The sequence below is a fragment of the Pristiophorus japonicus genome, chromosome 2, assembly GCF_044704955.1.
Source record: "Pristiophorus japonicus isolate sPriJap1 chromosome 2, sPriJap1.hap1, whole genome shotgun sequence".
Taxonomy (NCBI): Eukaryota; Metazoa; Chordata; class Chondrichthyes; family Pristiophoridae; genus Pristiophorus; species Pristiophorus japonicus.
This window is the reverse complement of record NC_091978.1, coordinates 371,580,572-371,608,333: the sequence shown is the minus strand read 5'-3', so window position 1 is coordinate 371,608,333 and position 27,762 is coordinate 371,580,572. Positions and strand designations below refer to the sequence as shown.

Below are 27,762 nucleotides of genomic sequence, written 5' to 3'. Positions count from 1 at the left end.
GCAACATCTGGTGACTTGAAGGTGGTCTTCATACCTGGAATACTGCGTACAGTTTTGGTTTCCGTATTTACGAAAGGATATACTTGCTTTGGAGGCAGTTCAGAGAAGGTTCACTCGGTTGATTCCGGGGATGAGGGGGTTGACTTATGAGGAAAGGTTGAGTAGGTTGGGCCTCTACTCATTGGAATTCAAAAGATTGAGAGGTGATCTTATCAAAATGTATAAGATTATGAGGGGGCTTAACAAGGTGGATGCAGAGAGGATGTTTCCACTGATGAGGGAGACTGGAACTAGGGGGCATGATCTTAGAATAAGGGGCCGCCCATTTAAAACTGAGATGAGGAGAAATTTCTTCTCTGAGGGTTGTAAATCTGTGGAGTTCACTGCCTCACTGTGAAGCCGTGGAAGCTGGGACATTGAATAAATTTAAGACAGAGATAGACAGTTTCTTAAATGATAAGGGAATAAGGGGTTATGGGGCGTGGGCAGGGAAGTGGAGCTGAGTCCATGATCAGATCAGCCATGATCTTATTAAATGGCGGAGCAGGCTCGAGGGGCCGTATGGCCTACTCCTGCTCCTATTTCTTATGTTCAGTATTTGTAGGAAGAAACCAGAATACAACAGCACAAGCGGCGAGCCATCGAAGGTTAAAGACAGGCGAGTGTTTATACAAGAGAATCACAGAACGGTTACAGCACAGGAGGCCGCCATTGGGCCCGTCGAGCCCGTGCCGGCTCTCAGCCAGTCCCACTCCCCTGCCCTTTCCCCGGAGCCCTGCACATTTTTTTCGTTCAGATATTTATCCAATTGCCTTTTGAAAGCCACAATTGAGTCTGCCTCCACCACCCTCTCAGGCAGCGCATTCCAGATCCTAACCACTCGCTGCGTAAAAACGTTTTCCCTCGTGTCGCCTTTGGTTCTTCTGCCAATCGCCTTAAATCTGTGTCCTCTGGTTCCCGACCCCTCCACCAATGGGAACAGTTTCTCTCGATCTACTCTGTCCAGACCCCTCATGGTTTTGAGCACCTCGATCAAATCTCCTCTCAACCTTCTCTGCTCCAAGGAGAACAACCCCAGCTTCTCCAGTCTATCCACGTCACTGAAGTCCCTCATCCCTGGAACCATTCCCTTAAACCTTTTCTGCACCCTCTCTAAGGCTGTCATATCCTTCCTAAAGTGCGGTGCCTAGAAATGCACAAGAAAACTAGCAGGAAGACTTGCTGACTGCACTGAGCTGGCTAACTCGTGAATATTCGACATTTGCAAGAACTAGGCATGAGAATGAGTCTGGTCACACTGGAGGCTGGAAAGGGCCGACGACAATGCAAGGAGGAGAAAGCTGCTGGAGCCAACAAGGTGAAAGAGCAAAACGACAGCAAAGAGAAAGAAGGTAATCCAGGTGGATGCACAAGATGTGCTGGTGTGTGGAGCCCACAACGGATACAAAGCATAACAGACTGTCAAAGTGTGGAGGGATCGACAATTGTGACTACGGGAGATGTGCGACAATTTTCTTTACAATCAGTGTTGGGAAGTGTTCAGCACAGTCCTACGCAACAAACAACACTTGTATTTATATAGCACCTTTAACGTAGTGAAACGTCCCAAGGCGCTTCACAGGAGTATTAGGAGACAAAAAATTTGACACTGAGCCGCACAAGGAGAAATTAGGGCAGGTGACCAAAAGCTCGGTCAAAGAGGTCGGTTTTAAGGAGCATCTTGAAGGAGGAAAGAGAGGTAGAGAGGCGGCAAGGTTTAGGGAAGGAGTTCCAGAGCTTGGGGCCCAGGCAACAGAAGGCACGGCCACCGATGGTGGAGCGATTATAATCAGGGATGCTCAAGTGTTACTCAGACCCGATTCAAGATCAAGGATGAAGCATTAAAAGAACACAGGCTTCTTCCCCAAAGATCTTGTAATGACTAGCGCGTCATCCTGGGAAGGATAGCAAATATCTCTGACAGCATTTAATGGGGTTCATTCTGGACTATTTTAAAAGCCTGCAGCACTCCAAAAGAGGCTGCAAATGTTATGGTTTTGAAACAATAGGAACTGGACAAGGCTGAAGAGGAACTGGACAAGGCTGAAGTCCCTTTGCTATTGGAAATGATTGGATGGTAAGGGAACGAGATGATAACGTCAGCATCAAATGGCGAAAGACCATTAGTCCTGTAAATTTTAATTGTTTTTTTAAGAACACTGCTCCTACAAGAAACGATTGGAAATCGAGAGGTTTCCCCAAAGGCTGTTCTGAACCTGCCAAAATCTCGCCATTAGCAATACCATGAGGACTAAGACAATGAAGGCTAGCCATCAACATGGAAATATCAGTCTGTAGGGCGATCCTAGGGAATAGGTTGCATTTTTTAAACCATCTGGAATCACCAATAGTTGGGAGCTCAAAGGCGAAGGCAGGAATCAGCAAGGCTGCTGAGACTTTATGGCTTCTATCACGATCTGGATCTTGGGCAGTATTAACCTGAATACTAAACTCAATCTACAAGAGGGACAATGTAGGCAGTGCATGTTAAAAGTCTGGATAGTTAACATAAGAAATAGGAGCAGGAGTAGGCCATTCGGCCCATCGAGCCTGCACCACCAACCAATAAGATCATGGCTGATCTGATCATGGACTCAGTCTCACTTCCCTGCCAGCTCCCCATAACCCACTTTCTACCTCGATCCTCAAAAAGAATCAGGAAGATAAGGGAAGACCACCCAAGTACATATCAGGACTGCACTGGGCAGAGAGGTTAGTCAGCAATACAGAGAATTAAGGCCTAGATATCTGGAACATGTTGAATCTACCCAAGGGTTCCAAGGAAGGTACGAGGCTAAGCCAGAGGACTGCAGGTGATGGGTGGGGAGGTGATAATGCCCAACTTGGAGAAGAAAGATGGAAAAAGATGTGGAGCCTGACACGAGACAGATCCAATCATCTGCGGCATGTTACGCGGAAATATAAAAGTCTGAGAATGTGGAGAGGTTTAGGGAGGGAGTTACGGAGCTTGGGGCCCAGGCAGCTGAAGGCACGGCCACCGATGGTTAGAAACATAGAAACATAGAAAATAGGTGCAGGAGTAGGCCATTCGGCCCTTCTAGCCTGCACTGCCATTCAATGAGTTCATGGCTGAACATGCAACTTCAGTACCCCATTCCTGCTTTCTCACCATACCCCTTGATTCCCCTAATAGTAAGGACTTCATCTAACTCCTTTTTGAATATATTTAGTGAATTGGCCTCAACAACTTTCTGAGGTAGAGAATTCCACAGGTTCACCACTCTCTGGGTGAAGAAATTCCTCCTCATCTCGGTCCTAAATGGCTTCCCCCTTATCCTTAGACTGTGTCCCCTGGTTCTGGACTTCCCCAACATTGGGAACATTCTTCCTGCATCTAACCTGTCTAACCCCGTCAGAATTTTAAACGTTTCTATGAGGTCCCCTCTCATTCTTCTGAACTCCAGTGAATACAAGCCCAGTTGATCCAGTCTTTCTTGATAGGTCAGTCCCGCCTTCCCGGGAACCAGTCTGGTGAACCTTCGCTGCACTCCCTCAATAGCAAGAATGTCCTTCCTCAGGTTAGGAGACCAAAACTGCACACAATACTCCAGGTGTGGCCTCACCAAGGCCCTGTACAATTGTAGCAACACCTCCCTGCCCCTGTACTCAAATCCCCTCGCTATGAAGGCCAACATGCCATTTGCTTTCTTAACCGCCTGCTGTACCTGCATGCCAACCTTCAATGACTGATGTACCATGACACCCAGGTCTCGCTGCACCTCCCCTTTTCCTAATCTGTCACCATTCAGATAATAGTCTGTCTCTCTGTTTTTACCACCAAAGTGGATAACCTCACATTTATCCACATTATACTTCATCTGCCATGCATTTGCCCACTCACCTAACCTATCCAAGTCGCTCTGCAGCCTCATAGCATCCTTCTCGCAGCTCACACTGCCACCCAACTTAGTGTCATCCGCAAATTTGGAGATACTACATTTAATCCCCTCGTCTAAATCATTAATGTACAGTGTAAACAGCTGGGGCCCCAGCACAGAACCTTGCGGTACCCCACTAGTCACTGCCTGCCATTCTGAAAAGTCCCCATTTACTCCTACTCTTTGCTTCCTGTCTGACAACCAGTTCTCAATCCATGTCAGCACACTACCCCCAATCCCATGTGCTTTAACTTTGCACATTAATCTCTTGTGTGGGACCTTGTCGAAAGCCTTCTGAAAGTCCAAATGCACCACATCAACTGGTTCTCCCTTGTCCACTCTACTGGAAACATCCTCAAAAAATTCCAGAAGATTTGTCAAGCATGATTTCCCTTTCACAAATCCATGCTGACTTGGATTGAGCGATTATAATCAGGGATGCTCAAGAGGGCAGAATTATAGCAGTGCAGAGATCTCGGGGGGGTTGTAGGGCTGGAGAAGATTACAGAGATAGGGAGGGGTGAGGGCCATGGAGGGATTTGTAGATGAGAATTCTGAAATCAAGGCGTTGCTTAACCAGGAGCCAATGTCGGTCAGTGAGCACAGGGGTGATGGGCGAACGGGACTGGGTGCGAATTAGGACACGGGTCAGCAAGCACAGGGGGTGATGGGTGAGCGGGACTTGGTGCAAGTTAGGACACGGGGCAGTGAGCACAGGGGGTGATGGGTGAGCGGGACTTGGTGCGAGTTAGGACACGGGGCAGCGAGCACAGGGGGTGATGGGTGAGCGGGACTCGGTGCGAGTTAGGACATGGGATGCCGAGTTTACGTAGGGTAGAATGAGAAAACGTTTTCACCGTAGGCTACATTTGCAAACGACCCCAAATTAAGGATGAGATCATCAAGACTCAGCCTTTTCAGGTGGTAACCTCGTTCCTAATTTTTTTTTTTGAAGTGTTCTGCATAGTGTCTTTGCAATGAACGATGTTCCTTGAACTTGCCCTGCACTCCGGGACAGTGGAATCACTTACTTAGTGTAGTTCTCCAGCGAGTTCTCATTGTAGTAAATGCAGATGCCCAATAAAAGGGCGCAGAGACCTTGCACAAGCTGTTCCTCCTCCCCAAGGTTCTCCGATATCTGGGCCGTTAACTGAACAACGTCGTCAAGGGCAATCTTAAAACCAGCAACTTGCAAATAAAGTTGTTATGAAAGTAAAAATGGTTACAGAAATGAGTGTTTATTCAGGAACTATTTCCCTTCAGCAAATATATAGTGTACAAAATATATTTAAGAGTTCTATTTTCAGATTAGACATCTTCATTATTACCATCTGCTTTTAAATATACAGGGCAACATTTTTCTGCTAAATGCGAATTGAAAAGTACAACATAAAGTAATGAAAAAAATGTTCCCAAATGAGGGAGGAATATGATTCGGTGAAGTATAAGCACAGCAAACTAAAACTGTCAAATACACAACAATAATATGTCGTTCGGGTCTTTGAGGCTCATGCCGGGCTCCCACACACAAGTACACTCTTGAAAAACCTAATGAAGAGCAATCACCACTTAGGGAGTGACATGTGTACATCTGCATTTAACGCACCGCTCAGGAGAACTGTCCTTTCAAAGTGGGTGCAGCCTCGTCTATACCTACCCTCAGCGGAGGCAAACCAATACCAGCTCGGACTTCTCAAACAACATACAAAAGGATACAAAAGGGACATTGGTTTGGTTATGCAAAAAGTGATTCACAGCGATGGGACAATTGGTCATCCACGTCGACAGCAACATCAGCAGGCCAACCCGTGTCTGCACCTTGCTTCCCTGAATTTGAATAGTAAAACGTTAGCAATTATATGGTTATATAATACAGCTTGCAAATTTCAGCTGAAAGCTTTGAGCCGTTAATTGGGTTTGGCACACAGTCTGTATCACAAGCGATTGCAATATTACGACAATATTTAGTACTGCACCAAAAGCAAAGCTGGGAAAACAGAAATACCGCTGGTCTACTTAAAAAAACATGAATTGTAAACTGCACGCAACTTAAAGGAGAGACACCTGATTCAAGTTTGGATCTAGCCTGAGATGCTCTCTGGAGGTACAGCTGCATCTGTCACTTCTCTAAGCATCCTGAGTAAAGGGATGTGCCCCCATACTGCCCAGTATCTAACTAGAAGACAGTGTAACCCAGGAGTGTAGCTGCACCTCTTCTGATCCGAATCAAAATCTTCTGTGTTTCACACTTGTGCCTCTGCTGTCGAATGTGGATTATAAACACGTGGCAAGGCGATGCTATGTACAAATTGTTAAGCTGCTTTATTTCATAGCAAGTGAACCGAGCACCAGTTACGATCAGGCTAACTTCGTTCAATCAGCACAACTTGGCTTCACGCAATAATACAAACTAATGGATACCCTAACCTTCCCCACATCAGTGGATCACTTTGCTTGCCAAACAAAATCATTTCTAACTGTACTTCTGCATTCGAACCTTCTGCCCTTGCAACTTCCTTTTTAAAAACCTATCAGTGAGTATTTCTCTGTCTTTATTTCCATGATCACATCCAGAGGGGGAAGGGCCTCTGTCATCAACACCTGGTATGTGCCCAGGAATAGGGACACCTCAACATCATGGGCTGCAAGTGTGTACAATTACCAAGGCAAGTGTCTTCATACAGATCACATTCCACCACACTACCTCAGTGAGAGATTACTCAGTTACTCGAGTGTCTTGGGACTTTTTACTACGTTAAAGGCACGATATAAATGCAAGTTGTTGTTGTTCTGAATGAGACAGATCATCGCAAGAGTCACCAATGACTACACTGTGTGCAGCACACAACTCCTACAAGAGGACCCAAACAGGAAACAGTACTGGAGCTGGGGAGAATCCAACTGGACGATGACAAATGTGACATCCATAAAAATCGAGTAAAGTCCAGCACAGGAACAGGCCATTGGGCCCCACCGCTCCGTGCCGGGGTTTATGCCCCACCGCTCCGTGCCAGGGTTTATGCCCCACCGCTCCGTGCCAGGGTTTATGTCCCACCGCTCCGTGCCGGGGTTTATGCTCCACACCAGCCCCCTCCCACCCCTCTCCATCTCACCCCATCACCATATCCTTCTATTCCTTTCTCCCTCATGTGTTTATCCAGCTTCCCCTTAAATACATCGACACTATTCGCCTCAACCCCTCCCTGTGGCAAGTTCCACATTCTCACCGCTTTCTGGGTAAAGGTGTTTCTCCTGAATTCCCCAATGGATTTATGAGGGACTGTCTGATATTGATAGCCCACAGTTCTGGTCTCCCCACAAGTGGAAGCATTTCCTTTAAGTCTAACCCATCAAACCCTTTCATTATCGTAAAACCTCCAGGTTACCCTTTAGCCTTCTCTTTCCTGGAGAAAAGACCACCAGCCTGCTCAGCCTTTCATAGGAACATAGAAATTAGCAGGAGTCAGCCATTCGGCCCCTCGAGCCTGCTCCGCCATTCAATAAGATCATGGCTGATCTTTGACCTCAACTCCACTTTCTTGCCCTATCCCCACACCTCTCGATTCCCTTAAACACATTTAAAAAAATTTTTTTTTGATTTATCACGAAGGAGCCTTAAAGTAAAAAAAAATTAACTGCACATTGATCCCAGATGTTCTTTTGATGAAGAAAATTTATCCTAATGAGGCAACTTAAATTTCTACTGTTTTGAAATTGAGAGGCAGTCGCAAAATTCAGCAGGCCCAAAAACAGATTACATCCAGACCTTGAATTACTCTGTTAACCCTGCTGCAATTGTCAGTTTCAACAGTACATTGCCTAAAGGTCGCATGAAATATTTTGAATTAGACCACAAAATTCAACCGGGGAAACTGAGGGAGCTGCAATATCGGAGGGGCAGTGCTGAGGGAACGCTGCACTGTCGGAGGGGCAGTGCTGAGGGAACGCAGCTTTGTCAGAGTGGCAGTACTGAGGGAGTGTTGCACTGTCGGAGGGGCAGTACTGAGGGAGTGCCGCACTGTCGGAGGGGCAGTACTGAGGGAGTGCCGCACTGTCGGAGGGGCAGTACTGAGGGAGTGTTGCACTGTCAGAGGGGCAGTACTGAGGGAGTGTTGCACTGTCGGAGGGGCAGTACTGAGGGAGTGCCGCACTGTCGGAGGGGCAGTACTGAGGGAGTGTTGCACTGTCGGAGGGGCAGTACTGAGGGAGCGCTGTACTGTTGGAGCGCAGTACTGAGGGAGTGCTGCACTGTCGGAGGGGCAGTACTGAGCTGCACTATCGGAGGGGCAGTACTGAGGGAGTGCTGCACTGTCGGAGGGGCAATACTGAGGGAACGTTGCACTGTCGGAGGGGCAGTACTGAGGGAACGCTGCACTGTTGGAGGGGCAGTACTGAGGGAACGCTGCACTGTTGGAGGGGCAGTGCTGAGGGAACGCTGCACTGTCGGAGGGGCAGTACTGAGGGAACGCTGCATGGTTGGAGGTGCCGTCTTTTGGATGAGGTGGATGTAAAAGATCTCATAGCACTATTTCCAAAAGGAGCAGGGGAGTTATCCTCAGTGTCCTGGCCAAAATTAATTCTCAATCAACATCACTAAAAAACAGATTATCTGATCATTATCACATTGCTGTGTGGGAGCTTAATGTGCGCCAATTGGCTGCCGCATTTGCCACATTACAACAGTGACTACACTCCAAAAGTACTTCATTGGCTGCAAAGCACTTTGAGACGTCCGGTGGTCGTGAAATGCGCTATAGAAATCCAAGTCTTTCTTTCTGTATGTCAATACAAAGATTTTCAAGTCCGTACAAGTCTCAGAACCAGGAGGTTCTACAAACTACTACATATATTGAACTCCTTCTAAATAACATTTATTTAAATATGATATAATTGACAATTCCTCCCCTAATTTGGCTCAAATTACATAACTAAAATATTTGAATGGTGAAAAATTAGGAGCAACCTGTAAAGTGCCTTTGTCGTATATACCTACATACGTAGGATTAGGATTTGGCTTAATCTCACATGATTGAAGTTTTGGGTTTCTTGTTACTGAACGAAATGGTTAAAGTTGTTCATCCCCAGGGTGCTCTCGGGTTTGATGCGTCAGGGAACTGTTTTAGCTGATGCTACAGTTCAACTATTTGCTGAGACACAGGATGTAAGATTCGTGACTTGTTTTGTGGCCATTTAAGAGTTAGCCATGATCTGGAACAATGGTTAAACAGGATGAAAACAAGTGGCATCGGTTGTGTTTGAAGGAACGATATCCTTTTCCAGGGGTCTCTTTAAATAACGCTCAACATAGATGTTACTGACAGTGTTTTGTGAGAATCCCACTATAAAGATCCTAAGCTTTGCTGCACAATTTGCTGAGAGAATCAGCAGTGGGAGGATCATGGGTTCGCTACCTGGGGAAAGAGCACACGATTGTTTGTTTTATTTCTATGTCTGATGGTTAAAGAAAGTGTGTATTTGGACTTGGTCTCATACAATAAATGGATTTTTGAATCCATAAGTCAGGTAAGCAAACTTGTTACAAACCTGAAATATAAACGTACATCAGATTACCATCAAACCTCTTTAACAGTGTATTTCCCCTCGCTAACATGCGCCCATTTAAGAACATAATAGGAGCTGGAGTAGGCTACACGGCCCCTTGAGCCTGCTCCGCCATTCAATATCATGGCTGATCATTGATCTCAACACTTTCCTGCATTATCCCTTGATTTTCCGAGAGTCCAAAATACTATCTCTCTCAGCCTTGAATATACTCAGAGACCCAGCCTCCACAGCTCTCTGGGGCAGAGAATTCCACAGATTCACAACCCTCAGCGAAGAAATTCCTCCTCATCTCTATCTTAAATGGCCGACCCCTTATTTTCTCTATGTACAATCAGTGAAGGACAACCCTATAACTAAAACTGGAAATCAATCGAGATAGGACACACTGCTAAATACTGGAGAGACAAGTACAAAGCAAATACTCCAAACTCCCTTGGCCAGCCCTGCAGGCTTACTCTGCAAACTTACATTTGCTGAGTGACTGAGCTGACCCAGTGTTAGTTGGTACAAGTCAGACTGACCTGCATGGTTATAGCGTCCACGAGCACAGACAAATTCCACCTCCGCGGCTGTGAATTTAACACTTGCAGGGAATAAAAGGATTTTGCCAGAAAATCTACAATCTCTTTATCAGGTGTCAATTTGAAGAAATAGCCATTTTTATTTTTTTTAACTAAGCAATAGAACTTTAAAAATACCAGACAGAAATATCTCAATGTCAATATTCTGAAATAGTGGAAATTGCTTCTTTAATCAACTGGGGTTGATTGCATTTAGGGTGAGGTTGAAAGTCATTTCTGCACTAAAACAATTTGAATTATTTCATAATTTTAATGCAGCAAAGTGAGCAATTGAGAGAAAAAACTGTCCAGATCGTTTGAATTATGAGTGGACTGTATTCTGTCTGCAGCTGAGCATTCAAGTATTCTTCAGCAGTTACAAAAAGAGATGTGTGTCTGGAATTCTCTCTCTTCTTGGGCAATCCCTTGGAATCGAGGATGACTTAAACTTACTACATTTATGGTGCACAAGTTGAACTTATGTTCTAACCCCTGAATATCAACAGCTTCATCTTTTTGGCAGTCATTAAACTTTAAATTTCATGGTGCAGATTTTCCTGCACTGGTGAGTTTACCGATGTGCTTCGTTAAGTTTAGCTGTCGAGGGTGTTTCTCTCGCCGTTAGCAAGTCCCCTCCATACTTTGCTGCAATTTTAATGGGAATATACCACAATGGAGGGTAGCGGTGAATCAGAAGCGGCGCGGCCATTTATTCCCCATGATTCGAGAATGTATAACCAGGACGACGCTTGCCAGTTGAAGCAGCAAAGTTCAGCTGACTACCAAATGCAAGCAGCGAAAAATCTGCAAACCAGCACTCCTCAGAAGATTGCACCACAAGCAACACGCACCCAAACCGACATCCAGCCACCGAGGGTTACTGACACACAGCAAAACACAGACTTTTCAAAATGCTGCACAGAAAGTCACAAGGATTTTACAAATACAACTGCAAGCCCAGACATAGGGTGGGGGAATAAGCTAGTGTTCTTAAAATACCTGCCAAACTGGGCTCAGATTGGATGTTAGTGCTGGAGGAGCGTAACATTCCCCAGCATTTTGCGCTGCATTAACCTGCATCAAGCACTTGCACGTCAGGTAGATGATGGGTCGCATAGCGCTGTTCCCCCAACATGCATCAATCTCCGGGACACCAGTGCAACCCACTTCCATTCCCCACAACAACCACCGCCGGTGGTCAAACTGCCCCAGGTGTCACGTATCTCGGGGGGCAGTCTGTGAATTGCAAATGGCAAAACGCTGGGGTTTGGTAACAACCTACGAGTTAGACGGCAGATGATGCACCTTGAATGCAGCAGAGCACACAGAGGCGGACAAGGAGGAGACAGGACCAACATGATGTTAATCGGGATTGTTTGATTGACAGCTGCAATTTGACGAAGAATCAAGGTCTAGTTTATATCTGAATGCACGTGAACTGTACGCAGGGTTATTGTATATTCGCATGTATCTGTGAGGTATTGCAGAGGGGGGGGTTGGAGAGAATATCCATCACCCATTGAGTAGAGTCATACAGCACAAGAGGAAGCCATTTGGTCCAGCATGCCTCTGCTGGCTCTTTGTATGTGAGCGTCGCTGGCAGGGCCGGCATTTATTGCCCATCCCTAATTGCCCCTTGAGAAGGTGGTGGTGAGCCGCCTTCTTGAACCGCTGCAGTCCGTGTGGTGAAGGTGCTCCCACAGTGCTGTTAGGGAGGGAGTTCCAGGATTGTGACCCAGCGACGATGAAGGAACGGCCGATATATTTCCAAGTCAGGATGGTGTGTGACTGGGAGGGGAACGTGGAGGTGGTGGTGTTCCCATGCGCCTGCTGCCCTTGTCCTTCTAGGTGGGAGAGGTCGCGGGTTTGGGAGGTGCTGCCGAAGAATTCAGTCCCACACGACAGCCTTTTCCCCATAGACCCATTATCCAAAAAGCCTGAATGTGTTTTTTTCGGCACTAATAAAATCCCAAATGATTCCTTGTTGCACACCGCCACCTGGAGGAAATGAAGATCAGTGACATCCTCTTTCCCACAATCCACACCGGCTTTAACGTACAGCAGGAGGAACTCAATGTAAACTCCTGTGTTACAGCTGCAACGCCCTAAACATAAAATACACAGACACCCAGGACAGCGTTGAATCACTCAATGCAGTTAAAGAAAAGCTTAAATGAAGGCAAGAGGGAAGAACTCTGCTGCAACAAGCAAATGTTCTCTGTGCCAAATAACTTACCCGTCTGTTGATCTTATCTCCCTGTAAATCACACAGCAAAAATGAATCATATAAAAGATACTTCAAATCAGCATTTTATTCAAGGACTTTTTGAAAAAAAATGTTAAACCTAACATTTAACTGGAAAGATGTTTGAGGATCTATCCATACACAACTGTTTTATTCCTGAGGGTCATAGACTTGAAACATGGACTGATTGACTGCTGTCTCTCCACAGGTGTTGCCTGACCTGCTGAGTATTTCCAGCGGTTTCTGATTTGAGAATTCTGTTTCTGAAGGCAGGGACTCGGTCTGCATGTGGTTCCACAGACCCTGTCATCGTGCCTCAGTCTTAATGCCCAAACATCATCCCTCTTGGTACCACATTCCCATAATTGTGCCATCAGATGATGAATGAGGAACAGTTTGGTGTTACAGTGACTCACTCACTGAGGGGCAGTGAGCGGGCTCCGACACAGCACCATCTTAAACGGGCAGCAGAGTTAGGGATGATCGTGGCTTGGGGATAGTACAGATAAAGGGATGTCCCTCCACACTATAGCTTACTTAACTATTCGGATACTACTGACAAATTTTCAAATGAAAGGCTTCTAGATACAGTAAAACTAAAGGCTACAGGAATCCAGGGAAGAACACGGGACTGGATTGGAAACTGGGTAAAGAAAATAGGGCACACTTTGACATCATTGGGCCGTTTCTGCAGGAGATACATCCACTGGTTTGTGTTGCTGTTGAATGCCGGCTTATACAGTGCACAGTTATACCCAGTCGGGAATACAGCTTGCCCAGTCTGGCTGCAGACCTTCCCTGTCGGGGAGAGAAGTACATGGGGCGGTGCTGGTCTGGTGGGGGGGGGGGGACAGTTAGGTCCCAGGAGGACAAGCCATTGCTGCGCAGTTTACATCAGTCACCACCCAATGGATTGGCGGCAACAAGTGTCAAACTCCATGTTGGGAGGTTCCCGCTGCCTCCAACATCACCAGCAGTGAGACATTTGTCCTGTCGCTGGATGCAAGCCTGTAGTATGAGGAGGGCGAGACTGTTGTGAGTGGGTAGTGCCCGACGTGTGTTGGGTGGGGTAGGGCTGATGGGGAAATTGAACGTCAGTCACACGGGGGGCAGGAGCTGCTCATTACAGCCGCACAACGGCCGATGTTTAGTTTCCTCTTAGTTCCCATCTATAGAAATGATCTGGAAATGACCGAAATAAACCGTAAACTGGTGAAATCTGCTGAGAGTGCAGACCGACTGGACAGAAGATCCAACTGAAGACTTGCACAAGGGTTCTGATTGGTTCTGTAACCAGACAGACACAAGGCAAATTAAATGTAACCAACGGGTGGCAAATAACACACACTCGTTCAAAGCTGACAGGCTGTAACTACAGACTGAATGGAACAGAATTAACACAGGGGGGGGGGGGTTCAGTGAGAGTCCTGGTATCGATAGCAAACTTCACTTTCAAAATCCAGACAATGTGGTGAAGCAATTAAACAGCTAATCGGATGTTTGGGTGCACAGTCAGAACTTTAGCGTGTGGGTGTGGTGTAATCTTGCTAGAGCGTCACAATCACATCAGAATCAGCTAAACAGAGGCAAACCAAAGACATTTGGATAGATTGGAATAAATGGAGGAATAATTCTGTTTTGACTAAGATTAAGTGGCCGAGGATTGTGACAGAAATGCACTTCCAAACTTCCTGCTGCCTTGCCACTTGCCCACACTTTTGCTTCAACCGTTGGCGTTATAGACCCGTGTCTGTTTCCCACTCAATTTCCCCACGGTCTTGCTGCAATACAAGATGTGGCCAGTGAGTGGGGCTGTGGAGCTGACTTTCCAGGAACACCTCACCTTTAGCGACTCAGGTTTCACAGTCTGTGATTTTATTTCACGCAACTGATTGTTTGAGCTTCCAGTACTGTCTCACTTACCGATATCTACAGATTCCCAATTCAAGCTTCTCCTCTGTGTGGGGCTTCGAGGCACTTTTCCCATTTATGCATTTAATTGCTTTAATAGCGACGGACTAATTAAACCTCGATCCGGTTAAATAAACGCAGTATCTCGATGGTTAGTGTAACAGACAGCAAGCCAAGCAATTTAACAGGTAATATAAAGAGTATTTAGGAAATATCTTTAGTTGACAGGACAGTGATATCGTTTATAAACTGCTGTTGGCGACAGAATCATTCATTTGGATGGAACAGTGAGCTACACTTGCTTTGTGTTAACCTGTAATTAAGTCTGGAAATAAATGGGCTTTTCCAGGTCCTGCACAGGAGAATACGTCATGCCCCTTCCCTAGTTAGTCCTGTACCTGGAATACAATTGTTTCCTACTCAATTACTAGCAGCAATAACCACAAAACTTACTCACCTCCAAATAGATGTCCTACTGCTAACCAGTAATTTACCACTCAGTGGGTCGCTCTCTCGCCACCGAGTTAGAAGGTTGTGGGTTCGAAGTCCCACTCCTGAGGGAGTGCCGCGCTGTCGGAGGGGCAGTTCTGAAGGAGTGCCTTGCTGTCGGAGGGGCAGTTCTGAGGGAGTGCCGTGCTGTCGGAGGGCAGTTCTGAGGGAGTGCCGTGCTGTCGGGGGGGCAGTTCTGAGGGAGTGCTGCGCTGTCGGAGGGGCAGTTCTGAGGGAGCGCTGCACTGTCGGAGGGGCAGTACTGAGGGACATTGCACTGTCGGAGGGGCAGTACTGAGGGAGTACCGCAGTGTCGGAGAGGCAGTACTGAGGGAGCGCCGCACTGTCGGAGGGGCAGTACTGAGGGAGCGCCGCACTGTCGGAGGTGCCGTCTTTTGGATGAGACATTGAACCGAGGCCCCGTCTGCTCTCTCAGGTGGATGTAAAAGATCCCTCGGCACTATTTTGAAGAAGAGCAGGGGAGTTATCCCCGGTGTCCTGGACAATATTTATCCCTCAATCAACGTCACTAAAAACAGATTATCTAGTTATCATATTGCTGTTTGTGGGAGCTTGCTGCGTGAAAATTGGTTGTCACGTTTCCTACATTACAACAGTGACTGCACTTTAAGAAAAAAGGTACTTCATTGGCTGGAAAGCGCTTTGGGACATCCGGTGGTCGTGAAAGGCGCTGTATAAATCCAAGTTGTTCGTTCTTTATTAACCAAAGCAAAAATAATATTTTTCCCCTCATTCCTAAACATGGAACAAAATCTTACGAGTACTTTTTCCTGGAAAACCGGTAAACCTCTACCCCCTGGGGTCTTTGGATGCACACCGCGGACTGCGTTGAAAGCACCAAGGCTAAACAAAGCCTCCGTTTCGTTTTGCCCATCCCTAGAATTGTTAATTACAGTGCGTTCAAAACACAATAGAACTCCAATACTTCAGCTGAAATCTATTAGTAAATAGTATTCTCTGCGTAACTTAAGAGTTACATCGAGTGTACGGCACAGAAACAAACCATTGGGCCCCACCGCTCCGTGCCGGGGTTTATGCCCCACCGCTCCGTGCCGGGGTTTATGTCCCACCGCTCCGTGCCGGGGTTTATGCTCCACACCAGCCCCCTCCCACCCCTCTCCATCTCACCCCATCACCATATCCTTCTATTCCTTTCTCCCTCATGTACTTGTGTAGCTCCTAATTAAATCTATCTTTGCTATTTGTCTCAACTTCCGTAAATAAACACGTAAACAAAAGCCTCGAAAAAATCAACATGTTAATTGCGCTGGTTAACTACGATTAATTGACAGGCCTAAAAATATGGTAAAAATGTCTTAAAAGGGATGGGTTATGCAGAAAGATTACAGACGTTTAAGCTATTCATTCTAGAAACATAGCACTTGAGAACCACAAAATATATATTAAGGGGAGCACTCCTGTAGTTCAGAGTGGAGTGCGGTGTTGTGTGTGTTACATATACAGGGTATTATCACTACAGAGGTACAGAGGTCTTGGGTTGAATTCTGGTCCCACCGATGGAAGAGCAAGATGCCCGCTGCACTCATCCCAGAAAGATGTTTTACATTTCCAGTATAAAGGTTTAATCCTCAGACTCTCCACAGCTCCAGCTCTAAGTTTGCAGTTGACACTAAACTGGGTGGCAGTGTGAGCTGTGAGGAGGATGCTAAGAGGCTGCAGGGTGACTTGGACAGGTTAGGTGAGTGGGCAAATACATGGCAGATGCAGTAATAATGTGGATAAATGTGAGGTTATCCACTTTGGGGGCAAAAACAGGAAGACAGATTATCTGAATAGTGACAGATTAGGAAAAGGGGAGGTGCAACAAGACCTGGGTGTCATGGTACATCAGTCATTGAAGGTAGGCATGCAGGTATAGCAGGCGGTGAAGAAAGCAAATGGCATGTTGGCCTTCATAGCAAGAAGATTTGAGTATAGGAGCAGGGAGGTCTTGTTGCAGCTGTACAGGGCCTTGGTGAGACCACACCTGGAATATTGTGTACAGTTTTGGTCTCCTAATCTGAGGAAGGACACTTTTGCTATTGAGGGAGTGCAGCGAAGGTTCACCAGACTGATTCCCGGGATGGTAGGGCTGACATATGAAGAAAGACTGGATCGACTAGGCTTATATTCACTGGAATTTAGAAGAATGAGAGGGGATCTCATAGAAGCATATAAAATTCTGATGGGATTGGACAGGTTAGATGCGGGAAGAATGTTCCCAATGTTGGGGAAGTCCAGAACCAGGGGTCACAGTCTAAGGATAAGGGGTAAGTCATTTAGGACTGAGATGAGGAGAAACTTTTTCACCCAGAGAATTGTGAACCTGTGGAATACTCTACCACAGAAAGTTGTTGAGGCCAGTTCGTTAGATATATTCAAAAGGGAGTTAGATGTGACTCTTACAGCTAAACGGATCAAGGGGTATGGAGAGAAAGCAGGAGTGGGGTACTGAAGTTTCATGATCAGCCATGATCATATTGAATGGCGGTGCAGGCTCGAAGGGTCGAATGGCCTGCTCCTGCACCTAATTTCTATGTTTTGATGTTTCTATGACACAGTCATCTCTCTGGGCTCAATGGCTTTGCAAGTTTTCAATTCACACCCAGTGATGCCAAAATGGCACCATTGCACAGAGTAACATTATTGTGATGGACATGAGCTGTTTCTATCCTCGAAAGCCTCACCTTACCAGCCACATGGAGATTATTTACAGTTTCAAATCACTGGGGAATTTTATCGCAATTCTCAAACAATAATTTGAAGTCTAAAGTTCACGAGAGGCTGAAACACCCGCCCTGTTCATCGCTAACTCACTGAAACCCAGCCCTGCTCATCGCTAACTCACTGAAACCCAGCCCTGCTCATCGCTAACTCACCGAACCCCGCCCTTCTCATCGCTAACTCACTGAAACCCGCCCTGCTCATCGCTAACTCACCGAACCCCGCCCTTCTCATCGCTAACTCACTGAAACCCAGCCCTTCTCATCGCTAACTCACTGAAACCCAGCCCTGCTCATCGCTAACTCACCGAACCCCGCCCTGCTCATTGTTAACTCACTGAAACCCAGCCCTGCTCATCGCTAACTCACCGAACCCCGCCCTTCTCATCGTTAACTCACTGAAACCCGTCCTGCTCATTGCTAACTCACCGAACCCCGCCCTTCTCATCGCTAACTCACTGAACCCCGCCCTGCTCATCGCTAACTCACTGAAACCCCACCCTGGTCATCGCTAACTCACTGAAGCCCCGCTCTTCTCATCGCTAACTCAGTGAAGCCCCGCTCTTCTCATCGCTAACTCACTGAAACCCAGCCCTGCTCATCGCTAACTCACCGAACCCCGCCCTTCTCATCGCTAACTCACTGAACTCTCATTGTTCAATGAAACAAACCGAAATCTGTGAGCAGCAGCAGCTTTATCACCAGTGAAGTCTTCAATAAAGGTGACTTGTGAGCAATATATTCCACCGGCAGGTGACTTTCATCCTCTCACAGGAAGTCTCCCTTTTGAAAATGTTCTGCCGACAGTTTATCCTGCTTACCCCAGTAACCACGTGCCTTCATAGAATGGTAGAATCATACGACTCAGGAAGCCATTCGGCCCATCGAGCCTATGCTGGCTCTGTGACAGAGCGATCCAATCAGTCCCACTCCCCCTGCTCCCTCCCTATAGCCCTGCAACGTTTCCCGATTCCCTTTAACCGATTCCCTTTTGAAAGTTACTATTGAATCTGCTCCCACCGCCCTTTCAGGCAGCGCGTTCCCGATCACAACAACTCACTGCATGACATCGTTTCCTCATGTCGCCCCTGAGTTTTTTTGCCAACCACCTTAAACCTGTGACCTCTGGTTACCGACTCTTCTGCAATTTCTCCTTACTTACTCTATCAAAACCCCTCAGGACTTTGAGCACTTCCACCAAATGTCACCTTCACCGCCTTCTTTCCTGGTTCATTTTGGAAAGACGGAAAAATCTTCCAACTAGTGAGAGCACTAGTGAGAGCAGAAACGTGCACAGAACCCGCAGTAAATTCACACGGTGGGAGTGAGCACAGTGTAGCACCAACACCCTGCTCTACAGCGATTCGGATTTTCTACAGTGACGAACAGCGACACGGGGAAACTCAAACATAAACCTGGACTATCTATCGCTCCCGAGCCCGCAATTCAAAGTACAGTCAGTAAGTTCCACAGCCTGGTACCTGAGAGAGGATGTTGGTGCACTGTTGGAGCAGAGAGACCGGAGGATTCCCCAGACTGGTTGCCAGCTGTACCCTGAGCAGTTGTTCCTTCTGGATGGAGTTATCCTGCAGAGCATGTGCGAGTGCCACGGCAGCACACCAGTTGGAGAGCGAGTCGGTGGAGAAGAGGCCGCCACACAGCAGCTGGCCGGCCGAGATGGAATTGGCTGAACAAAGAAAGCAAAACAGAACGCCTCGTCAAAGCGGAACAATGCCCAAACCGCCAGACTGCAGCGAGAGACAGGTAGAAATGGAACACTATTTTTGACGGTTGAAGTATTCCTTAGCAAACATTTCATGTTAATGACTTATTCAGTCACATAATACATCTGACAAAGCACAATTGTATTGATTTAAGAGTCATTGGTGAGAATTCTGTGACAAATGCAGAATGCACAAAGTCTTCAAGCCTTTATCTGGACTGGCTTTACAGCTTTAATCTCTTCAAACTTCGATCAAACTCTACTGCCAGAGATACAACATCGTGTGGCTGAACTACAAGACACACTCACGCTGCAATTGCTGAATTATAAGTACACAATGTTACCTTATATAAAAAAAAACCCAGAACAACCTCACTCATGCTATTAAGAACATAAGAAATAGGAGCAGGAGTAGGGGGAGGGGGAGGGGGAGGGGGAGGGGGAGGGGGAGACTAACATTTAAAAAGGAAACCAGATAAGTATTTGATAAGAAAAAATGCAAGAGGTTACAGGGAACATGTATGGTAGTGTGATTAGAGTAGGTAGGTCAAATTGAGCAGCTAACATCAGCACACTGGGCCAAATGGCCTTTTCCTGCCCTGTAATTTTTCACGATTTGAAGCAGGATATTATTTTACAGCACAGTACAGGAGAGCGCTATTCGGCCCACTCAGCCCAATTCCCCGGTCTTTCCCCTTGTAGGTTTATCATGCAGATCCCTTTTAAATCCGACATGGATCCTGTTTTCCGTAACTGTTGCAGGTCGGGAATCCCGTGCCCCAATGATCCTGTGTGTAATTAATCTCTGGCGCAGTTTCGCTCTGATGGTGTTTAACTCAACTTTACACGCTCTGCTCACCAACCAGCGGAAAGAGTTTTTGCCCATTTACATTAGCAAAGCCCCATATTATTTTGAGCGCTTCTAAAGGATGTCCTGCGAACCTGTGTGTTCCAATGGAAGATGCCCCAGTTTCTCTGGTCTCTCCTCATAACTAAAGGCGCTCATCCCCATTATCAAACTGTATCTCTTCCAAACCTACTCTATGGCCTTGACATCCTTCCTAAAGAAGGACACCCAAGACTGGTCACAAGTTACGAGGCCTAGCCACTGAGCATCACCGCTTTGCTTTTTATTCTATGCCCCTTTTTATAAAACCTAGGATCCCATCTACACTTCTGTAAAACAAAAGGCAACAGCTTCAGCAACTTGTCCTCTCACCTCAAAGATGTGCGTATTTGCACTGACATCGAAGTTTCTCAGGTGCTTTGGAGTCCAAGGGTTAAATTACACAAACTAGACTTGCAATCACTGGAATTTAGACAGTTTTCAAAATATTAAGGGGAACGGATAGGGTAAGATAGAAAGAGACTATATCTGCTGGTTGGGGAGTCTGGGACCAGAGGGCATAGTCTAAAAACACTTTGACACACAAAGGGTGGTGGAAGTTTGGAACTCTCTTCTGCAAACGGCAATTGATGCTGGGTCAATTGTTCATTTTAAATCTAATATTGATAGATTTGTAAGGGATATGGGGCAAAGGCGGGTATATGGAGCTAGATCACAGATCCGCCATGATCTCATTGATCCTCGAGGGGCTGAATGGCCTCCTGCTGTTCCTATGTTCCTTTATCTTGGACGCTGGTTGCTGTACAGGAGAGCTTACCATCAATAGTTGCTGGCAGAAGTGTGGCCACAATCTCTGCCTGTCCTTTCTGGTTTTTGTACAAGAAGCACTGGAAACAGTACAGCACAGCACAACGCAGAACAAATGGCTGTCTTTCATTCACCATGGACATCAGAAGCACTACAATTGCAGGTCTGTATCAAAAAAAAAGTGTGCAATTTTCAGAAAAGGAGATGTTAAAACACAACACCAAGCATAGGCTGACATGTGACAGGAACGTGGTTGAAATTTAACAAGTCAATACTGCATCTAGCTCAGAAAGCTGCTCCACTCGATAACTCCTTCCTCTGTGGCCTCATTGTTGCTTTTCTTCCTTTAGTGAGGTGTGAATCATCTGGGCACTTCTCCCAATACTCAGGGCATACCCAGAACTTGTATTTATGTCTAAAAATTGTGCACATCCCATCAATTAATGTAGAATCACGATGGGATATCATCATACTGCCATTTGTAGGCAAGGAAAGTGCATTTTACAGTAAGTCAGCGTAATTCATTAACATGTCCTGACTTAAAAATACCTTCTGCATTTTGTAACGGAAGGCCTTATTATTAATACTGACTTACAAAGGCATCCAATCGGAATTCAGTTCATACATCAACTTTACTTAAGGGGCAGTACTCTACATCCACAGTGTTAGCATTAGCACTTTAGCAAATCAACCCAATGCCTGGGTTACAAGTACAGGCACAGATGTGTAGAGGATTAAAAAAAAGAGTGTTCCTGGGATGTGGGCGTCGCTGGCAAGGCCGGCATTTATTGGTCATCCCTAATTGCCCCTTGAGAAGGTGGTGGTGAGCTGCCTTCTTGAACCGCTGCAGTCCGTGTGGTGAAGGTGCTCCCACAGTGCTGTTAGGGAGGGAGTTCCAGGATTGTGACCCAGCGACGATGAAGGAACGGCCGATATATTTCCAAGTCAGGATTGTGTGTGACTGGGAGGGGAACGTGGAGGTGGTGGTGTTCCCATGCGCCTGCTGCCCTTGTCCTTCTAGGCGGTAGAGGTCGCGGGTTTGGGAGGTGCTGCCGAAGAAGCCTTGGCGAGTTGCTGCAGTGCATCTTGTAGATGGTGCACACTGCAGCCACGGTGTGCCGGTGGTGGAGGGAGTGAATGTTTAAAGTGGGGGCTGCAATTTTCAGTCACACTAAACATAGGTTTCACTGTATTCAGTAACTAAAAACTGCAGGAAGGAAGGTTCAGTACAGTAGAAGTAGATACGAATGAAGCAACGTGAACAATAAATTGCAGTCATTTTACAGACTCGGGATGCTTACAATTCCTTTGTATAACTCAATTAATAAAATCACAGTGTAGCAGGAGCATGAAAATGTGCATTACGCCGATTAGGGATCAATATTTACAAGGCAGAAGCATTAGACATTTCACAAAATGTCACATGGCTCTGATTGGGATGGAGTGTAGAATGTTTCAGTATAATGAGTGTCGCAGTTATGTGGGGCGGACTGGTTGGGCTGGGTGCTCTTTGCCTTTCCATCATTGTTCATAGGTTTATATGTAACCTTTAGGGCTGTTGACCAAAAGCCATGCGGCTCTTTGTCGGCCAGCGCGGACATGATGGGCTGAAATGGCCTCCTTCTGCGCTGTAAATTTCTATGTTTCTATGAGCACACGGCTAAACTTTTCAACTATTCTAATATCTGTCTTACCTTGGTGGATTGGAGGGTGCATTCACAGAAGCAAAGTAATCCTGGTTTACCTGGGAGCCTCTGATGACTTCAGACACTGTGTTAATGGTCTACATAAACAGGAAAGCCAAATGTAAAATTCAACAGTCACGGGTACTAGGAATGCACATGTGCACAACAATAATCTGGCTGTCAAAGGCTGTATGTGAATTTAGTGATCCAGGTGATCACTTTCCAATCTCAGCACTGAGCCACGACATCCAGCACAGTAAAATTCTACCCATTCTTACTCGACAATGCAATTCAGCTCCAACCTCAAGAGCTTAATGGCAAAATAGACCATGCCCACCCCACCAGCATTCGTGTGCTCTCGTGGAGCAAGCCTGTCACAATGCTAACCGAGGGCAGTTTCCCTGCTGTGGGCCCATGCCACCGGAAACAGCGAGACTGCCCAAAGTCATTTCTTGCAGCCAGAGTATCAGTTTTATTAGTCGGGGCTGGAATCAGAAGGCAAGCCTCTACTTTAAAGTGCACTCCTTCCTTTTCCATCAAACCCAACATTTTTTGTTTCCCTCTCACTTCCCTGTAAACAAGTTGAAGATGATTAAAAAAACAGAAAATAGGTGCAGGGGTAGGCCATTCGGCCCTTCGAGCCTGCACCACCATTCAATAAGATCATGGCTGATCATTCACCTCAGTACCCCTTTCCTGCTTTCTCTCCATACCCCTTGATCCCTTTAGCCATAAGGGCCATATCTAACTCCCTCTTGAATATATCCAACGAACTGGCATCAACAACTCTCTGTGGTGGAGAATTCCACAGGTTCACAATTCTCTGGGTGAAGAAGTTTCTCCTCATCTCGGTCCTAAATGGCTTACCCCTTATCCTTGGACTGTGACCCCTGGTTCTGGACTTCCTCAACATCGGGAACATTCTTCCTGCATCTAACCTGTCCAAACCCGTCAGAATTTTATATGTTTCTATATTATCCCAGCTGGTCCCATCTCGGTCCTGTCTTCGGGTCAGGCGGGGTGAGAACATACATTTGCCGTTCTCGATATCTGCCTGGGACTGGGTCCTGACTCAGTACTGGGAATGTGCAGCCATATTGCCCTCGGAGTTTCTGACACTGCCCGTGGAAACCTTTCAGGAACACATCTGCACTTTTAAGTTACACTTTCCATCAACAGCGTTAACTCACATATATTTAACAGCACATCCCTGCGCAGACACGATGGGCCGAATGGCCTCCTTCTGTGCCGTTAATTGCGATGATGTTGAATATTGCAGTTCTACCACGAACAAAATGTTGTACTTTTAATGCTTCAAGTATTGCCCAGACAAATCACATTTTAGAGCTTTTTATCGCTCTGCTCATACAGCAAATAATCCTTAGTGTTAGTAATATTCAACATCATAGAAATTTATGACACAGAAGGGGGCCATTCGGTCCATCGTTTCTGCGCAGGGATGTGCTGTTAAATATTTGTTAGCAAACCTTTGGTAAACTATTCCTACCCTGGCAAGTTTCAGAAAGGTCGCCATTATATTTTAAATTTATACCTGCATCACAATCTTATGTAACCCGACAGAGGTCTTTAAAATTATGAAGGGCTAGATATAGAGAAGATGTTTCCACTTGTGGGGGAGACCATAAGAAATAGGAGCAGGAGTCGGCCATTCGGCCTCTCGAGCCTGCTCCGCCATTTAATACGATCATGGCTGATCCGATCATGGACCCAGCTCCACTTCCCCGCCCGCTCCCCATAACCCTTTATCGGTTAAGCAACTGTCTATTTCTGTCTTAAATTTATTCAATGTCTCAGCTTCCACAGCTTTCTGCGGCAGCAAATTTTACAGATTTACAACCCTCTGAGAAGAAATTCCTCCTCATCTCAGTTTTAAATGGGCGGCCCCTTATTCTAAGATCATGCCCTCTAGTTCTAGTCTCCCCCATCAGTGGAAACATCCTCTCTGCATCCACCTTGTCAAGCCCCCTCATAATCTTATCCGTTTCGATAAGATCACCTCTCATTCTTCTGAATTCCAATGAGTAGAGGCCCAACCTACTCAACCTTTCCTCATAAGTCAACCTCCTCATCCCTGGAGTCAACCTAGTGATCCTTTTCTGAAATGCCTCCAAAGCAAGTATATCCTTTCGTAAATATGGAAACCAAAACTGCACGCAGTATTCCAGGTGTGGCCTCACCAATACCCTGTATAACTGTAGCAAGACTTCCCTGCTTTTATACTCCATCCCCTTTGCAATAAAGGCCAAGATACCATTGGCCTTCCTGATCACTTGCTGTACACCTGCATACTAACCTTTTGTGTTTCATGCACAAGTACCCCCAGGTCCCGCTGTACTGCGGCACTTTGCAATCTTTCTCCATTTAAATAATAACTTGCTCTTTGATTTTTTTCTGCCAAAGTGCAAGACCTCACACTTTCCAACATGATACTCCATCTGCCAAATTTTTGCCCACTCACTTAGCCTGTCGATGACCTTTTGCAGATTTTTTGTGTCCTTCTCACACATTGCTTTTCCTCCCATCTTTGTACCGTCAACAAACTTGGCTACGTTACACTCAGTCCCTTCCTCCAAGTCATTAATATAGATTGTAAATAGTTGGGGTCCCAGCACTGATCCCTGCGGCACCCCACTAGTTACTGATTGCCAACCAGAGAATGAACCATTTATCCCGACTCTGTTTTCTGTTAGTTAGCCAATCCTCTATCCATACTAATATAGTACCCCCAACCCAGTGAACTTTTATTTTGTGCAGTAACCTTTTATGTGGCACCTTGTCAAATGCCTTCTGGAAGGCCAAATACACCACATCCACTGGTTCCTCTTTTTCCACCTTGTTTGTTACATCCTCAAAGAACTCCAGAAAATTTGTCAAACGTGACTGCCCCTTCATAAATCCATGCTGACTCTGCCTGACCGAATTTTGCTTTTCCAAATATCCTGCTACTGCTTCTTTAATAATGGACTCCAACATTTTCCCAACCACAGATGTTAGGCTAACTGGTCTATAGTTTCCTGCTTTCTGTCTGCCTCCTTTTTTTTAAAAAGGGGCGTTACATTTGCAGTTTTCCAATCTCCTGTGACCTCCCCAGAATCCAGGGAATTTTGGTAAATTACAACCAATGCATCCATAATCTCTGCTGCTACTTCTCTTAAGAACCTAGGATGCAAGCCATCAGGTCCAGGGGATTTATCTGCCTTTAGTCCCATTATCTTACTGAGTACCACCTCCTTAGTGATTGTGATTGTATTAAGTTCCTTCCCCCCTATAGCCCCTAGACTATCCACTGTCGGAATATTGTTAGTGTCCTCTACCGTAAAGACTGATACAAAATATTTGTTCAGAGTTTCTGCCATCTCCATGTTGCCCATTACTAATTCCCCGGTCTCATCCTCTAAGGGATCAACCTTTACTTTAGCCACCCTTTTCCTTTTTATATACCTATAGAAACTCTTGCTACCTATTTTTATGCTAGTTTACTTTCATAGGGGCCAAGTTTCGGCTTGAGTTGCTCCTGTTTTATTGTAGCAACTGGTTTAGAATGGAGTATCTTAGAAATTGCAATTCTCTCCAGTTCTAGTCAGTTAGAACAGTTTCAGTTTGGAACAGATTTTTTTTTTAAAGGGAGCGTGTCCGGCCACTTACGCCCGTTTTGAAAGTTTAGGCAGTGAAAACTTACTCCAAACTAACTTAGAATGGAGTAAGTGTAGATTTTTGTACGCTCAGAAAAACCTTGTCTAACCTTAGAAAATCAGGCATAGAGAATAGGGGGGGGGCGGGGGTTTAAAGGGAAAGTTTACAAACATTAAACACTTCAGTTTTACAAAAAGAGCCATCATCAATAATAAATGATAAATACATCAATAAATCAACCAATAAATCAATCAAAAAAAATTAATAAAAAATATATATTTTTTTTAAATCAATAAAAAAAACATTTTCTACTTACCGACTGCAGCACCGGGAGCCCTCCAACAGCGTGCTGGGACGCCCCCCCCCCCCCTCACCCGTGTGTCTCTGTCAGTGTCTCTATCTCTCTGTCTGCCTGTGTGTGTGTTTCTGACAGCGAGGGGGGGAGGGGGAGGGGGAGTGGGGTGGAGGGGAGGGGGGGGTGGAGGGGAGGGGGGGGTGGAGGGGAGGGGGAGGGGAGGGGGAGGAGGGGTGGAGGGGAGGGGGACGGGGGACGGGGGTGGAGGGGGGGGGGATGGGGGTGGAGGGGGAGGGGGGGTGAGTTGGGTTAGGGGGGGGAGAGGAGGGGAGTGGGGGAGAGAGGGGGAGAGGGGAAGAGAGGGAGAGAGGGGGAGAGAGGGGTGTGGGGGAGATTGGGGGAAGAGAGGGGGAGGGGGGAGAGAGGGGGAGGGGGGAGAGAGGGGTAGGGGGGAGAGAGGGGAGATAGGGGGAGGAGGAGGGGGGGTGAGAAGGGAGGGATGGGAGGGGGGATGAGAAGGGAGGGAGGGGAGGGGGGGTGAGAAGGGAGGGAGGGGAGGGGGGGTGAGAAGGGAGGGGGGGTGAGAAGGGAGGGAGGGAGAGAAGGGAGGGGGGGAGGAGGGGAGGGTGTCAGGTCGGGAGTGGAAGTCAGTCGGGGGGGAGGTCAGGTCAGGAGCGGAGGTCGGGGGGGCGTCGGGAGCGGAGGTCAGGTCGGGGGGAGGGGGGGGGGGGGGGGGGGAAGAGTCGAGTCGGGTCTGGAGCTGGGCGTGGGAGGCAGCCCCAGTGAAGCCATTCGGCCAGGGCTAGGGGCTGCGTGCTTCGGGCCCCTCCCACAGTTTGGGGCGCCTGGAGCTACTGCACATGCACGCCCACTGTAGCGCGCCTGTGCAGAGGTCCCGGCACTGTTTTCAGCGCAGGGACCTGGCTCCGCCCCCCACAGCTCATGCTGCGCCGCGCCCAGCTCCAGAGGACCAGCAGGGAGCCGGAGAATAGGTGAGTTTTTTTTTAGGCGCACTTTGTGGCGCAAAAAACGGGCGTCCAGGTCGGGGCTGTGCCGTTCTAGGCGCGGCCCGAAACTTGGGCCCATAGTCTATCTTCCCTTTCTTAACCAGAACTAGAGGGACATAAATATAAGACAGTCACTGTTAAATCCAGTTGAGAATTCAGGAGAAACCTCTTTACCCAGAGAGTGTTGAAAATGTGGAACTCGCTGCCACAGGGAGGGGTTGAGGTGAATAGCATTGATGCATTTGAGGGGGAGCTAGATAAATGCACGAGGGAGAAAGGAATATGTTGATAG

At 46.8% G+C, this 27,762-nt stretch overlaps 1 protein-coding gene across 4 annotated transcripts in view; it reads right to left on the bottom strand.

Annotated features, from left to right (window-relative positions):
• Positions 1-27,762, bottom strand: part of uso1 (USO1 vesicle transport factor) — a 108,500-nt gene that overhangs the window by 27,290 nt on the left and 53,448 nt on the right. For 2 of the 4 annotated variants that reach the window (XM_070873131.1, XM_070873132.1), the window contains 6 exons: positions 22,524-22,612; positions 20,840-20,994; positions 18,934-19,139; positions 12,300-12,320; positions 5,655-5,765; positions 4,970-5,088 (listed from right to left, as the gene is read on the bottom strand). In XM_070873131.1, the coding sequence (XP_070729232.1) occupies positions 4,970-5,088; positions 5,655-5,765; positions 12,300-12,320; positions 18,934-19,139; positions 20,840-20,994; positions 22,524-22,612 (701 nt within the window). The remainder of the gene's footprint in view (positions 1-4,969; positions 5,089-5,654; positions 5,766-12,299; positions 12,321-18,933; positions 19,140-20,839; positions 20,995-22,523; positions 22,613-27,762) is intronic. The other 2 variants (XM_070873133.1, XM_070873134.1) reach the window with 1 other exon arrangement.